The 15,591-nt window shown below is 48.6% G+C and overlaps 1 protein-coding gene across 4 annotated transcripts in view; it reads right to left on the bottom strand.

Annotated features, from left to right (window-relative positions):
* The window catches only part of Kirrel3 (kirre like nephrin family adhesion molecule 3), a 553,509-nt gene that overhangs the window by 34,964 nt on the left and 502,954 nt on the right, over positions 1-15,591 (bottom strand). For all 4 annotated transcript variants that reach the window (XM_051197044.1, XM_051197046.1, XM_051197045.1 and 1 more), the window contains exon 5: positions 7,080-7,237. In XM_051197044.1, coding sequence (XP_051053001.1) covers positions 7,080-7,237 — 158 coding nt within the window. The remainder of the gene's footprint in view (positions 1-7,079; positions 7,238-15,591) is intronic.

Raw genomic sequence — 15,591 nt, 5'->3', positions numbered from 1 at the left:
TGGCTCTTGCCCCCAGTTCTCAAAAGACCTCAGAGCCTGGGCAGCAGCCCCATGGAGAAGGGCTGTGTCTGTTGGCTCCTCAGGCAGATCTGCTAACACAGCTGTGCAACGACTGTGCAGAGGAAAGCCAGAAGCTCCAAGCCCACAGGGGTGGGTACAAGGGGGCTATGCATGTACCTTGGTGGCTCCTTGGGGAGGGGAGCTTGGCTTATGCTCTGTTTCCCTTTGCACTGCACCTTAAATCCCACAGAAAAATGTAAATGATCAAGATGTTTCTTTAGCCTGATAGAGCTCAGAACGTCTGGTGATCTTTGGATGTCACCAGAAAGGGTATGGGTAACACTGTTCCCATTTGGTCCTGGGCGTCAGCTCTGGCAAGGAGAGTGAACTGCTATGAGGTTTACACTGTAAGAAACAGATGAATGTCTAAAGATGCAGGACCCAAGGACAGGACCCTGCTCAGCGCATAGGGTTTTTGCTGATTGTCCCATCATGTCTCTATAACAGCCCTTTCATGTGCCTGTGCTTTCTGAAGTGATGTGCTAAGGATGACAGTTCCCTCCATCTTTTCAGGACTGACCCTTGATTAAGCGTGATTTCCTTCCCAACTTTCTTCAGTTTTGGTGGTGTTGGTGGTGCATGCCTTTAATCCAAGCACTCGGAAGGGAGAGGCAGGCAGATCTCTGTGAGTTCAAGGCCAGCCTGGTCTACAGAGCTGGTTCCAGGACAGCCTTCAAAGCAACATAGAGAAACACTGTCTGAAAAGAAAAATTAAAAGGGGAGTAGATGCGTTCTGGTCCCCCTTGCCCACTGCTCCCCTCCTTCATTCCCTTTTGAAATTCTTTCCTCTTTTATCCTTTGCTTTGTTTTTCCTTTGTAAGTCTCCTCTACCACTTTTCTCATATGCAAACGAGACTTGGTGGCCTTGAAGGTGTCATCTAAGTGGGACTGTCCACCATTTGCTGATTCTTATTAGAGACCTGCTTCCCTGACTCTCTCATCCCTAAGCCCCCCACCTCTCTTCCTTCTCTTCTCCTCACAGAGTTTGGCTCTGGGGTCACACCTCAGGTGCTGAGGCGTTCACTAGCATGCAAATCAGCTCTGGGGTTGGGCTAGGGAGTAGATTATCATGATGTCACTAGTTTCTCATCTCACTTGCTACCTCCTTGGAACTTGGTGGGCACTAATGTGTGTCAGACTCTAGACCCCAGGCTTATCGATGTGACTTTGATGGCAACCCCTGAGTATCTACAATGGTCCAGCCCATGTTGGTAGGGGTCAGGACTGGGCATATATACAACATATTGCCATTGTGAACAAAATTCCTGAAAATCAACTGTGCCTGCAGAGACTGGTTGGTTTTCAGTATGGTGGAGAAATTGTAGCCCCCCAGAACAGCCACTCTGTTCTGTGGCTTGCCCACCTCTGTGTCAGAACTAATATCCTGTGATTAATACATAAACTTTTTAGAAATCTGTTAACTTAGCATACCCCTAGTTTCCACCAACCCAAAAGCTCAGACAAGATCTTGGGCCTATAGAAAACTTCCCCATCTTGCTGTACCTACTTTTCTGATGTGACTACCAATGTAATTTTAAACTTGCCTTCACTTACGACTTTCTTTATTCTGTAAAACTATAAAAACTTCACGAAACTGATTTCATGTCAGAACATAAGATCTGGTGTAGTCTAAATCACTGTTCCTCGTCCATGGTTGCTCAAAATGGCTCCAAAATAAATGATCTCTTATTCTCTTTAAGATGAAAGCTGTGGATTGACATTGACAGCCTCATGTGGCCAGGAATGAATGTGCCAGGACATAGTTCTCCAGGAGTGGATTTCCACATTTTCCCTGCATGCATGTAGCCACCTCAGTTTGTGGGTGTTCACAGCCTTCTGCCCACTAGTTGCATCTGAGGAAATGTTCTCACAGGCTCCAGTGAGTATGGGAGGCTCTCAGTGCCCGCGTGAGCACAACCAGCTCTGGAGAGGCTTCCTGTCGGTGCAGGCAACCTCACTGACCCAACCCTGAGGTCACTGAATTGGCATCTATTTCACTGGTTTCTCGGCACTGGTGTGAGAGGCTGGAATGTGGGGGCTGCGGCCACTTGGGGGAAGTTTCCCTATGTGGGAGGCAAATCTTTACAACCTTCACAAGGCTTCTGGTGAGCAGTAGAAAGCCAGGCTAAGCCCTCAGAGATGGGCAGCCTGAAGGCAATGCAGTATGTGTGGGTGCCCCAACTCTGATGCTAAATATGGGCTGCTCATTGATATGCAAACAGCCTGGCGAGGCCTTGAGCAGGCCTGATTGCCTGGCAACAAGGCCTTTTCTCTTCTACCCGCCCCACTCACCTCCCCCACCTGCTGTGTCTTTTTTTTTTTTTTTTTTTTAAATCATTTCTCTGTTTCCTCCTTTATAGATCCTTGAGGGCCCATATAGGCCTATTATCAGAACTGCATAGGAGTTACATGGATAATTTGCCTAAGACACTGCATCCAGCCTTCAACCCTAGGGCTAGAACAGAGGTGGCTATCACATAACATAGAATAGGGTAGAGATTCTGGGCTCCCAAGTTTGATGGCTTGGATGCAGTGTGATGGAATGATTTAGGGAGACAATGTGTACCACAGAGCGCAAGAGCCTGGAGGATGTAAGCCATCATCCCTTTCCTGAGCAAGCCCTCTGGAGCTTGCTCACTTTAGACAGGCCCAGTGGAGACCAGGGGATGGCAGGTTGATAGCCCCTTGAGGAGGCAGGTAGCCCAAAAGTGGAGAAAACGAAGTGGGGACAGCCAGCTGTATCTCCTAAGACAAAAGCATTGTCTATGTGGCCCCTAGCAAGCAGGTCAAAGCCTTATCACCCTCCCTGGGGATGTAGCAGAAGTGGGAAGAGAACTGTCCGGAAAGGTTTCCTTTGGGGTTAAGCCCATACTCATCTTCCATTTTTGTTTCCTGTTCCTCCCTCCCTGGGTTTGTAGATTTGCTGGCATTTCAGGTGCATGCCCTGTTACATCCATTCTTGTGCTGGGCCCAGACAGGGTGTCCATGAAGTGACGGGGAGAGAGACAGTCCCCTCTCTTCTTTCAGCAGACCTGGAGGCAGGGTTGAAGTTACAACACAGCCAAGCCTCAGAGGTGCAACACAGCCAAGGGGCTCACACTAGCACCAGGCCATAGGGAGAAGCGCTGCAGTCTGTGCTAGGTAGGCAGCCTTACGCTAGACACAACACCAGCAGCCTTACGCACCAGCTGCCATGCCTCCCCATCACAGTGAACTAACTCTACCTTCAAACACACCCAGAATAAATCTTCCTCCCTTAAGTTGCTTTTGTCAGGTATTTCTATCACAATAATGAAAATGTAACTAACACAGAGTTTACTCTATCCCATCCTCCTTTCAAGGAACTTTGAAAGAATTACATTTGCTGGGCATGGTAATGCACACCTTGAATCCTAGCACTAGGAAGGCAGAGGCAGGTGGACTTCTCTAAATTCAAGACCAGCCTGGTCTACAAGGTAGGGGTCAGGCTTGTCAGGAATATGTAGGGAGACCCTGTCTCAAAACAAAACAAAACACACACAAAAAATAAGCAACTTTACATTCATTTGTTTGTTTATGTATTGTGTGTGTGTGTACTGTGTACATGGAGGTCAGAGGACGACTTATGGATATTAGTTCTCTCCTTCTACCGTGTGGGTCCTGGAGATGGAGCTTCGGTAGTCAGACTCTGCAGCAAATGCTTTTACCGGGCCGAGCTGTCTCACCCGCCCTACAATGAACCTTGGTGTATGATTTCTTTTGTGTCATGCAGTAACCCTAATAAATGGCCGTGGTTATTATCATCCTCATTTTTCAGCTGGGAAAACTGAGGCAGAGAGATTAAACCAATATTATGACATGACAGAAGCCTGGCCTACAGGACTCTGGCCTGCTGTTTGGACACTGCTACAGCATCAGCATCTAGAACATGCAGGTAGCCAGGTGTGAGGACCCAGAGGACTGGTGATAGTTCCAGCAGCTGTGCTTACTGCAGGTTCAGCCTTCCAGGTAGGTTTTTTGGTTGTGTTGCCAGCCACCCCTAGACCCAGGTGCTTATGATGCTCTCAGGGTATAGATGAAACAGACATGCAAAGTTTAGATCACATAGCTAGAGGGTGGTGGAGACTAGAATCAAATTTAGGCCACCCAGCATCAGTGGGCTTAACTATCACCATGTGACAAATACTGAAGGCCTTAGATCCAAATCTCTCAGGGCTGCTTCCTGGGGACTTCTCTGTGGACCTTGCTTGAGTGGTTGTGTGTGTACTTGTGTGTTCTCAGCCTTCCTCTGATGTTTCTGCCTTTGTGAGTCAGAAGTACTATGTGGCATATGACAACTGTCTTTGTAGTTCTAGATGAGGAATGGCCTGGGCTGAGTTTCTGGGAGGACATGGGGTGGGGGTCAGTTTCTGACAGTCCCTCAGCTTGGGCCATATGGCCCCTGTTGGAATATTTATCCTTGACATTGAGCTCCAGTCCATGGGTTTACAGTTTGTTATAGGCAGCTAGAGCGTTTCCTGAGTGTTTCTTCCATCTCTTTCATGTTCAGAGGAGGAAACTGAGCCCAGGAAATAAGTTGCCTGGGGTTACAGAGATGGAGATTGGCAGGGCCTGGCATCTGGCCTGGCTGCCATTCCCTTTGTGACAGTCAGAATAGGGGTGGGACTGGGCAAGGACAGGCACACAGTCTGCTTTCCAGAAAGGCAGTGTGCCAGGCTTGCTGAGGCATCCATTGTATGAGTAAGGGTGGCCTTCTGAGTAGGCTAGCCTGCAATAGGTCTCATAGGGTGACCCTGACCCCTGCCTTCTCTAGATGAGGCATGTCCTCTTCTGTTCATGTACCCTGGGCAGGTCAGGCTGGCCCAGCTTCAGAGAGACCATGAACAGGCAGACACCTCCAGGGGAGGAACACCCTTCTCTTCCTTCCCAGCCTCCTCTGGATGACCTTGGCCTCTGAACCATGTTTTGCCTTTCCTGACATCCTCAGTGTGGCTCCACCCAGGATGTGATCGGAGGACTTATCTCCCAAGAGAAAGTATTGTTCCTAGGATGGTTTCAGGTCCAAGAGAAGCCATTTGTTTGGGGATCTGGCCTCAGGAACTGGGTGGTAAGCCAAGCTTTGATCAACCGCCTTTGGCAGTAGTCAGTTTGGGATAGGAAGGAGCTGTCCCTAGAATAGGAACGGCCTTTCTTCACATCCTTTGCTGATGGAAAAGATGTTTCTTCTCTTTTCAGGACCCATGGGGAGGAGCCAGCTGGATCACAACTAAAGAACAAGTATGTGCCTTGGCACCCTCTGAAACTTAGGGACCTGAGTCAGGGCCTTGAAAGATTATATGCCAAGCTCAGATCCTGGAGACTGCTTTGCCTGGGATTCTGATGGTGTTCTTGGGATCCATAGAGATCTGAGCTTGTTCTTGGAGAGGCTAAGAAAGCCTAGGTGACAGGAGACCTTGGCTCTAGTCCTGGTGCTACTAGAAGAAAACTGAGCAGGGGAGACACTTCCCTTCAAAGCCTTTTGTCTCTAGATGAAAGAGCTTGGGCTGGTGACCCTCCAAAGGTCTTCTTCGTCCTGAAGGCATGAAAAGTCTCCTGGGGAGGCATGTGGCACAGGTTATTGCTTACTTTATTCATGGACAGTGAGGTCAACAGATGAGGAAGCCACCACCATTTTGGGGTTCCCTAGAGGAGGGGCATGGCAAGCCATGACACACCAGGCCACTGGGAGTGGAGGGGAAGTGTGTGATGAACCTTTGCTGTGGTTTGTGGGGGAAGGGATGTGTGAGGCAGGGTAGGGGCCCTGCACAGCTTTAGAGCTGGATAGTTTGAATAGTTTTAGTGGACTGTAGAGGGATCTGACATTTTGATTCCTGTTCCTGGAGATACCACTCTGGAGTACAGGAGGAAGGAAAAAGGCAAGTATGGGCTATGGCCTCTGGGTGGGCTGAAGAGTGAACAGTAAGTTAACTCTTTCTGGGGACTGGTCCACCTGGGCCAACTTCACATCCCAGGGTCTTCAAGCCCACAAGTTGTCAAGACATTATAAAACACAGAAAACAAAGTAAAAGAGCACCACAGGGGCCAGTTCAGGGTGCGACTGTGTGAGTTAAAGACAAGCAGCCACATAGGCTCATTAGGGCACAAAGCTTAGATTAGCCCTGCCTGGTCCCTGTTCTGGCATCTCATCGGGCAACTGTGGAAAGCAGGGCAGATTTAGCAAATTAAATCACAGGATGGCCTATTAACCTTGAACTTCAAATGAATAATGCACAATTTGTTAGTATGGATATGATCCATGCAAAACTTGAGAAAAATAAGCTAAAAATTAACTTACTATGTTTTCTGAAAAAAGTCTTATTCTATTCAGGCTGTTTTAACAAAACAGAAAAACCAAAACCCAAAAAACCCTACAAGCTGGACAGCAGCAGAACCACAGAGGTCCATTTCTTATGGTCCTGGAGGTTAGGAAGCCCAAGACAGGACATACTGACTGATTGTATGGCAAGGGCCATCTATACACCTGTTTGTAAGGGGCCATCCACTTTCAAGGTCCACACGTGGTGGAAAGGACCGAGTTCTCTCTTGGGTGTCTTTTATAAGGCCACTAATCTCAGTCATGAAGGCACCACCCTCATGGCATAACCATCTTCCACAGTTCCATCTCCATTCTCTTGGGGCTTAGGGTTTCAACACAGGAGTTGTGGGGGTGGCACACAGTGTGGTAGCAACACTAGGCCTGACCACTAATGCCTTGTTTCCTCTCCTGACCATCCCTTGTTTTAGGGTTTTTACCTATAGTTATCCTGGTCAGGGGTAAGATGGGGAAGTGGAAGAGGGGAAGCTAGTGGCAGAAATAGTCTGAGAACTAAAGTGACGAATTAAACAAACAGGCAAACAAAACCACAGGGAGAGTGTGAGATAGCAACAGAAGCACTTCCACACTTCCACACGGAGAAAGGCAGAGCTGGCCCTTCACCCTCGCCTCCCTTTATCCCTTATCCAGCTGCCCAACCCCATCCCCATCTCTCCCTCACGCTCACCTTGGAGTAGGTGGCCCCATTGATGACCTCTCCTTTACGTAGCCAGATGATGGAAGCTGCAGGCTTGGCGTTATCTGCGTGGCAGGTAAGGTTGAGAGGGTCCCCTGCACGAAGGCTGATCACAGGCCCCCCTAGGATGATGGGGTCATCTGGTGGCACTGTGGGGAGAGGAGCAGAGGGTCAGCTTGGGTAGGTCTCTGCTTGACATAGCAGAGAATAATGAGCAATAATTGTTACACTTTGATAAAGAGAGTCACCCTGTGAATTATAATGCCCATAATAGTAAAAGGATGTGCTGTTCTTCATCTTTGTCATGCCGGGAATATGCATATGCGAGGATAAGCAGGTGTTTCTAGCTCATCATCACAGACCTGAAAGCAGAGCTCTGCAACTAAGACGCCAGGGACCTGCAGGATCTTTATTTTCAAGTTGAAAAAAAAAAGAAGATTCATTTTTATTTATTTTTAAAGCTTTTATTATTATTATTATTTTCATTTTAAGACAGGTTTTCTCTGTGTAGCCCTGGCTGGCTGTCCTGGAACTTGCTCTATAGACCAGGCTGGCCTTGAACTTAGAGATCCTCCTGCCTCTGCCTCCTGAGTGCTGAGATTAAAGATATGCACCACCACCACCTGGCCTAAGATTTTATTTTTAAGTGTGTGTGTGTGTGTGTGTGTGTGTGTGTGTGCACACATACACAAAAGTGTCAGTGCTCACAGAGGCCGGAGGCATTGGATCCCCTGGAACTGGAGTGACAGGCGGTTGTGAGCTGCCTGATGGTTGTCTTGGGAACTGAACTCTGGTAGTGCCCACTTAATAACTGAGCCATTAATCCAGCACCAACTTTTTTAACTTTTTTTTTTTTTTGCCAAGCTTTGTTGTATCTCTCACAACAGTCTTGCAGGGAAAACACTATTTTTATCCAGGGAAAATACCTGGAAACTGAGGGTTGTCGAGGGACTTTGTTCAAGGTCACGTGGTGAATGTATGGCAGAGTTGGGGCTGGAAGCTGCATCTCGGATCAGAGTGGTCACCCCTTGGGTGACAGGTGACAGGGTAGGTCTTTGGCTCTTCAGAGTTTGCACCCTAGCCTTTCCTGAGCTCTGTCCTCTAGTGTAGCTTCTGCACCCTGGCCCCCACTCAGAAGGTGTCTCCATTTAACCCTTTGCAGGGCCAACAGCGAACTGGATGCCTTGAAGCATCTCCAGACATCTGCTGGCTCCAATGAACCACCTTTGATTCCTGTGAAGGCCATTCTGTAGGCTGGACAGGTATGATGGCAATCAATTATTGCTAAGTAAAAAGACTCTGGGAAGTCAAGAGTTGACTGACACACAGCTACCTCTGAGACTGGTGCTTCTGGACAGTTTTCCAGGCCTTTACTGCTCCATGGACAAGCCACTGAGGAGGCAGGGCTCCATGGAGACCATCTGAAAACTCCTGGGGGGAACCTCTGTCTTTTCTGACATAGACTGAGAAGGTCTATTCAGTTAGACCTAGAGGCTGGAAGGGGCTCAGGGACTCCCCTGACACAGTGGAGGCAGGAACTTTGCATGTTCTCAGGAATGAAGGACAGGAGGATGGGTATGTTATCAGGACTTGAGGACCTACTGCAGAGGTCTTTTTGTGGGCTTTTAGGGCAAGCCACCCTCCAACCTGACCCTGGGCAAACAAACACCTATGCTTGTGGTTTGTAGTGTTTTTCAGCTGAAGAACCTGCTTGCCTTCCTTTTCTCTGTCAGCTCCTGACCTAGTCCACTGGACTTCTTTAACAGGCACAAAGGTCCCTTGTTTGGTTAAGGCAGTACCCAAAGCAGCAAGCCTTTGGGTTGGTTACCTCACCTATCCATGTCTGGTCTCCACAGAAGCTTGGCTCAGCTTTAACAGCCCTACAGAACCATTTCCTGAGGAACCTTAACTTTGTAAGGCTCTGGAGATGGGAGCACTTTTTTTTTTTTTTTTAACCCAAACCAGCTCTGGATGCCAAAAAGATCCTGGCCCAGGCAGAAGGTTGGCCTTATCTAACCCTTCTATGCCCATAGCTCTGAAGCCAGGCCTCTGCAGGAGGCCCTGAGCTGCCAGGCTGGAAGAGGCAGGCGGGTGTGGGCTGGACACTAAGATAACCAACTGCTTGTGCCCACTGTAACCTCTTATTATTTCCTGTAACCTCCTTGGTGTAGGCGTGGTCACAGAGCAAAGGGGGGCTAATTAGGGCTTTCCATCAGTGGAGGTGTGGCTAGAGAATGATGAAGGGATTCAGCTTCCTGCAGTGGGGGTGGGCTGTCCCCTCCAGCAGTGAGGGCTGGGGCCTGCAGTATTCTGTGGGAATTTGGGTGGTCCTGTTCAGCTCTCAGCATGGGCAGCCCCTTTCTCAGCACTGGATGCTCAGGAAAGAGGAGCACACTTTCCTGAGTTGGGCTGGGACTAGAGTAACTGATCCTGGAGCAGAAGGACCTCCTGGCCCCTTTGGCATCCTCTGCCTTGCAATGATGGGGCAAGAGATATGGATGGCAGGAGGTACCGGGGTGGGAGGGTGGCAGTAGGACAGTGTCTTCAGGCAGAAAGTGGGAGAGCTCCCGTTAGCACTGACATGTGTTGGAACGAGACGGGGGCTGGTTGGCAACCTTCTGGAGAAGTTTCATCAATCCTATTGCCAGCATGCTCTCTGACCAATGAGACCCCAGAGTGTGGAGCTGGTCCCCCAGGATGTGGACAAGTAACCATGTTTGAGTACTAGATTTCCTTTGGGTTTTTGCCTTAGGTACATAGAGCTGCTCTATGTTCTGATCAAGGTGTGTGTGTGTGTGTTCGTTCTACACCTCCCTTCCCTCTTGCTTCACCAGTGTTGTGCTTGAGGAGATTGCATTAGCAGGGTTGGGGATGAGGAGAGCTGGGAGGGGAGAGGGGCTGTGTTGTGGGAGTTCTTAGGCATGCACACACATTCACACACACAAACATCCACCCTCAGAATGGGTCCTGATTACATCTTCCCAAATAAGTGGTTATCATGCTGGTTATTCATGTAGCCATGCATTATTGATTGGCCTTCGCCTCGCTGCACACCAGATGGGGGTGGGAGGGGTGGGTGGGGTGGGGTGGGTTAGGAGGGAGGATGTTTGGGGGCTATCAACTGAATAGAAATCAACACTCGTTCTTGGCAGCTGTAGCTCAGATGGGAGGTGTGTGTGTGTGTGTGTGTGTGTGTGTGTGTGTGTGTGCACGTGTGATACTCATTACCTCTCCATTCAGATGGGGGCCCATTTCAAGGGCCATGTGATGAAGGGAGGAAGTCTCAGAGAAGCCCAGGCCTGGAGATGCATTATTCATACATCCCCTCACAGGATTGGTTATTATCCTGAACCACTATAGAGTTTGGTCTCCTAATTTTTAATCACAAGGAAGGTGGAAGCGTTAGCCTTTTTGTGATTAATCTGGAGATAAAAATAGTTGACTGTTTTGGTGTGTTGTTCTTGTCAGTCAGGAACTAAATTTGCATTAACTGTTGGGGGACTGAGGCCCTGGGAAGACCCAGTGGAGGCCAGGCAGAGTCTCTGATTTTGACCCTGCTATAGACAGGGCCAGCCAGGGGGACTATATCTCACCCAGCGCGCTTGAACAGAGAAGAGCGAACCCTCCCTATATAGGTCTCCACCACAGTGGTGGTGGATCTTTGTCCTTGACCTTCCTGTCACCCAGGGTTTGGGTAGCACCTAGGGTCTCTCTCCCTGTTGTGCCCTTTCTCTGGTACCTGCTCTGCAGTGGGCAGTATGGGGTACCCATCTCTCACTCTGTGTGGGTAGGGAGCCCCTGAAAATCCTCTTTCAGCTCTGCTGTGGAGAACAAGGGGATCTCTTTGGAGGGCGGGGAAACACAGAACAATCAGATTCTACTGAGGAGAGAAAGAGGCTGCCCCAAAGATAACCAGGGAGGAGGCAAAGGAGGGAAGGAATGGATTTGGAAGGTGCAGCCAGGGAGGTAAAGCTCTTATTTGTTAATAAATTAAGCCTCCACCCCATTAAATGGGATTCTAGAAGCTGCTGGGAAACACCACTGAGCCTTACGTTCTCCCTGGGATGACCATGAACTTGGAGCTGGAACTTGTGGCCAAGGTTTCTTCTTTTGCAAGGTCAGCTCAATGGAAGGCTGCCTGGGGCTAGGGATGGAGGACTGTTGCCCCAACTGTAGCTGTTGTCAACTCACTGCATTGGTGTTCAGTTATCGTACAGGGCTAAGCTCACTTGATTCATTGGCCAAACCCTGGGAGCAGCCCAGGTACACTCTTGGACCAACGCTGAGGATGTTTTCTCCTGAGCCCATTGATCACCCAAGTGGGTTCCTGGCTGGGTTTCCAGGAATTCCTCAGATACTTTGTCAACCCAGATGGTTGGCTCCACAAATGGCCATCTGGGCACCACTGCCTTGTGAGTCAGCAGCATCCACACAGAAGGTTCTGTGTGACAGCTGGAAGGGTGGGAGGCCAGCCAGCCACTCTTCCTGCCTTCAGCCAGCATGGGGGAACTCACAGAACTTAGACTTTGGGTGACAGAGCTGGCCTTTAACTGGCCAGCAATTCATTTTCCATTCTACAATGGAGTGGTCTATGAAACACTTGAGTGGGTTGGATTTCTCTTCTGCCTGGAATCCCATGGAGCTCTCCACTGTGCTTGAAATATGACTTGCACTCAAGAGTTGCCCACAAACACCTTCACCCATCTTCTCTGGTGCTCTTGAGACACCAGTCCACCCATCTTCCTTCTTCTCCTGGCCCTGGCCCATCAGCCCCTCTGCCTAAGGGTTCATGATGGTGCCATTCAGCATTACGTCCTTAGAGAGGCTTGACCTGTCCACCCTGTGTAACAGCCTCATGGCTTTCCATTATGTTTCTCACTTTATCTTCTTCATGACCAGAGAACAGAATGAACAGGTAATACCTTTTCTGCCATGGCCCTCTTGGCATTGTTATGTCTAGGTTGGTACCCAACTCATGGAGGGCCTCCAATATACATTTGTTGAATAAGTAATGAAAGATCCTCTTGAGAGGAAGCACAGACATTAGTTTATGAGGTCCGTGTGTGTGTGTGTGTGTGTGTGTGTGTGTGTATGTGTGTGTGTGTATGTCTATGTATGTGTGTCTGTGTCTGTGTTCGTGTGTGTCTGTGTCCGTGTGTGTGTGTGTGTGTGTGTGTGTGTGTGTGTGTGTTCATTTGGGGTGTGCTTGGGGAGTGATGGGCAGTGATGGAAGAATTTCTGGCATAAAATTCCTAGGAAGGAAGCTGGAGCTGGGGAGGCTTAAACTTATGAGCCATCATAGCAGAGAAGGTGCAGCAACCTGATTTGCCTCATTCACAGGCTTGAGAGAAGGGCTCAGGGTAAGCTTGGTGACATTTGACTGAGAGAGTAGACATTTGCTGGCATTTTGGACTTCCTGTTCGGGGGTTACCCCAGCCTCTGCCCCAGCAGTTCTGGGGAAGGACTGGGCTGGGGAACAGCTTGGGTCTGGGCTTTGAGTCTCAGTGTTGACTAGAGTGGGAGAAGGGCAGCTGGGATTTCTGGGGTCAGTCGTCACATCAGGATCTTCTTCATCTTACTCTCAGATACAGCCTTTCCGCTTCCATTTCTTCTATCCTATGGTGTGCAATGTCAGACACAGCTCCTCTGTTGGCACTGAGAGTGAGGACCCCAGTTACCTCCAGAGGCTGCATTTCACTCATGAGCTTGGCAAAGACCCGGGGCATTTGTGCAAGTCTATGTTTGAGGAGCACTGCTCCAGGGGTCTGCTAGAAGACATTACAGCCCAGTGGGTGTGAAGCAGGAGAACTAGACAATGATGGTGGTTTGGGGGCTCTCAGTCTCACTGTTGGCTCCATTCTTTCTTGGTCAGATTGGAGGACAGGCAGACTGTTCGCTGTCTATGAAGTCAGAGGACATTGCTCAGATAATGTCCTCTGCAAATGTCAGCTCTTTAGCTGAGGATGCAAGGGTGGCCCGGCCCCGCTTCCTTCCAGGTACCCAACCTTTGAGACCAATGAAGAGGTCACCTTTTTCAAGCAATCTTCCAAAGTCTTCCAGCTTCTGTCTCTATTCTGTAGTATTCCAGGCATCTTCCTATCTCAACATCTAGCATGTCCTATGGAAATATCTGTTGCCTCTGCCTCTTGCCTACATGGTAACTTCCTTGGTCCTGGATCCTCCACACCCAGAACAGCATGTGTAATACAGGACACTGTAGCATGTGTATTTGCCTGGCTGAACTTGGCAAAGGCACAAAGGCACATCATTTTATGAGGCAGCTTTTTTTTTTTTTTATTACAGACAAGTTAAACAACCTATAAATTGAGCCCTCTTATCTGAGAAACGGGGTGATAAAAACACTTATCCTGTGGGGTTATTAAGATTAGTTTTATGCTATGAATGAGGCAAGAGCTTTGTAAAGAGCTACCAGGTTATGCCAAGTTTGCTTAGTGATTATGTGAAAGGCGTTGGCTGTGTCAACTGTTTCTTATTTTATTGTCAATGCCCTTTGAAGCAGGATCTACTAAGACCTCTCTTTTACAGGTGAGGAATCTGAGTTCAAGAGGAAAACTGCTTAGGTAAAATCTGCTGAAGGTAACTGAATCAGAATCCAAACCGAGGCTTGGTAGAGACTGACATGTAATCTGTTGAGTCTGAGCCTCTCACAGATCGCTCCTGCACCTGGGCAGTAGGGCTCATTCGCCTTCTGCCCTCTGGTCCTCATCTTGACTCTGTAATTCCCAGGCAGCTTCGGCCTCTGCCTTCAGGGTGTTCAGAGAGGGGTGGGGGCAGTGCGTGCGTGCGTGCGTGCGTGCGTGCGTGCGTGTGTGTGTGTGTGTGTGTGTGTGTGTGACACTTGCTGCTTTCCTCTAACCTGGGTTTTGGAGAATTCCAGAAAGCACAGACCAGACCAGGCAAGACTTACAGCTGGTGTTTTAGTGACATCTGCTAAGGGAATGGATTCAGATTTCTGCAGGTCAGATCCACTGATTGCTCACTTTTGTGGGTTTCCCTCTTCAGTCTCTGAGCCATGTGCAATGCCAGCTGCATGTTTTTGTACTTACACAGATGCACCACCTATTGGCCAACATTTAGAATTGCATGATATTAAGAGCCAGGACCTGGTTTACAGGTGCTATTCAAATACCTAGAAAATTTGTATGGTGAACCTACTATGTACCAAGCCCTGTGCTAAACATCAGGAATACAAGCCAGTGGTTCTGGTTGGATAATTATAAAATAAATAAAACTCTAATGTTGATAAATATTAAGAAGAAAATGTATTAGCTAGGTGTGGTGGCATACACCTTGGGAAACAAAATTGAGAAGAGCACTGAGTGTTTAAGTTCAGCCTGCTTACAGTGAGAGTTTTGGGCTGGTTGAAAATCCTCTCTCTCTCTTTCCCTCTGTCTCTTTCTTTTTCTTGTGTGTGTGTTCACTCACTGTTTTGGGGTGTTTATTGTACACTGTCTGGGCTCAGGCACAGTACCCCAGATATGGTACCTAAGGAAATGGCAGAAGGCTGTATGCTGACCTTTTAGCCATTCTGTGTGAAGGTTGGCCATAAAAATAGTTTGACCTACTTCCCCTGTAAGTATACCATGACAACTTCCCCCTAGAGTGTGTTTGTTATATCTCAAGGGAAGAAAGGTTACACAGGGACACAGGGTCCAAAAACGATCTGAAAAGGTCTTGCTGAGTCCAACCCCCCCAGATGCTCACCATTAGGTCATGCCCATTTTCATCCAATCGTAGTTATATATGGGCTCATCCTTCATTGACCAACGTTCCCTGGCCTTTGGGACTTCATTTCTGAAGGCCTCCTTGTCAAGTAAAATAGTAAATAATTTAGCTACACGTTTCTCTTGAGAACCCATCCTTTGTTGTAGGAATGTCAGCCTAGATATTTTTGATAGACGAGAAACAGATACAGTGTTTTCAGTTGGCAAAGAGAATTAGCAACCTTGGGGCTATCTGGCTTCCAGAGTTCTGTGCAGCCCCAGAAACAGCACCCAGCATCTACTTTCTTTTCACTTCAATCCATCTTCCCTCCATGGTGGCCAGGAGAAAGTTCTAGAAGTCAGTGTCAACTGGTTGTCAAGGAGGGCATTTAAGGCTTCTTGCAGCAAGGCCTCCAGTTTTTTCTCTGAGGCCTTAGCTGAACTGGACAGTTCTCTTTTGTCAAGAGTAGCCTGTTTTTGACATGCTCCCTCCCCTGGGAGGGTCCTTATCATGAGTCTACCCTAGCCTGGATCTCATAATCTTCTTCTATCAGCCCAGAGGCTACTCTTGGCCTTCTTAACTCCTGGTCTTTTCCTAAGATGTAGGTTCCTATCATAGCAACTGTCAATCTTAGTTCATCCCCTTCCCCCCTCCAGCCTCTGCACTACTTCGAGACTGTGTGTCATCTCTATAGGTACATGTGGCACTTTAACATCCCTCTGTTAGTGCATGTGGCCCTGCGTGCTCCCACCATCTGCTGGCTCCACTGGTCTATGAG

This window comes from Phodopus roborovskii, unplaced genomic scaffold (assembly GCF_943737965.1).
Source record: "Phodopus roborovskii unplaced genomic scaffold, PHOROB, whole genome shotgun sequence".
Taxonomy (NCBI): domain Eukaryota; kingdom Metazoa; phylum Chordata; class Mammalia; order Rodentia; family Cricetidae; genus Phodopus; species Phodopus roborovskii.
The sequence above is the reverse complement of the archived record's forward strand: the minus strand, read 5'-3'. Positions and strand labels throughout refer to the sequence as shown.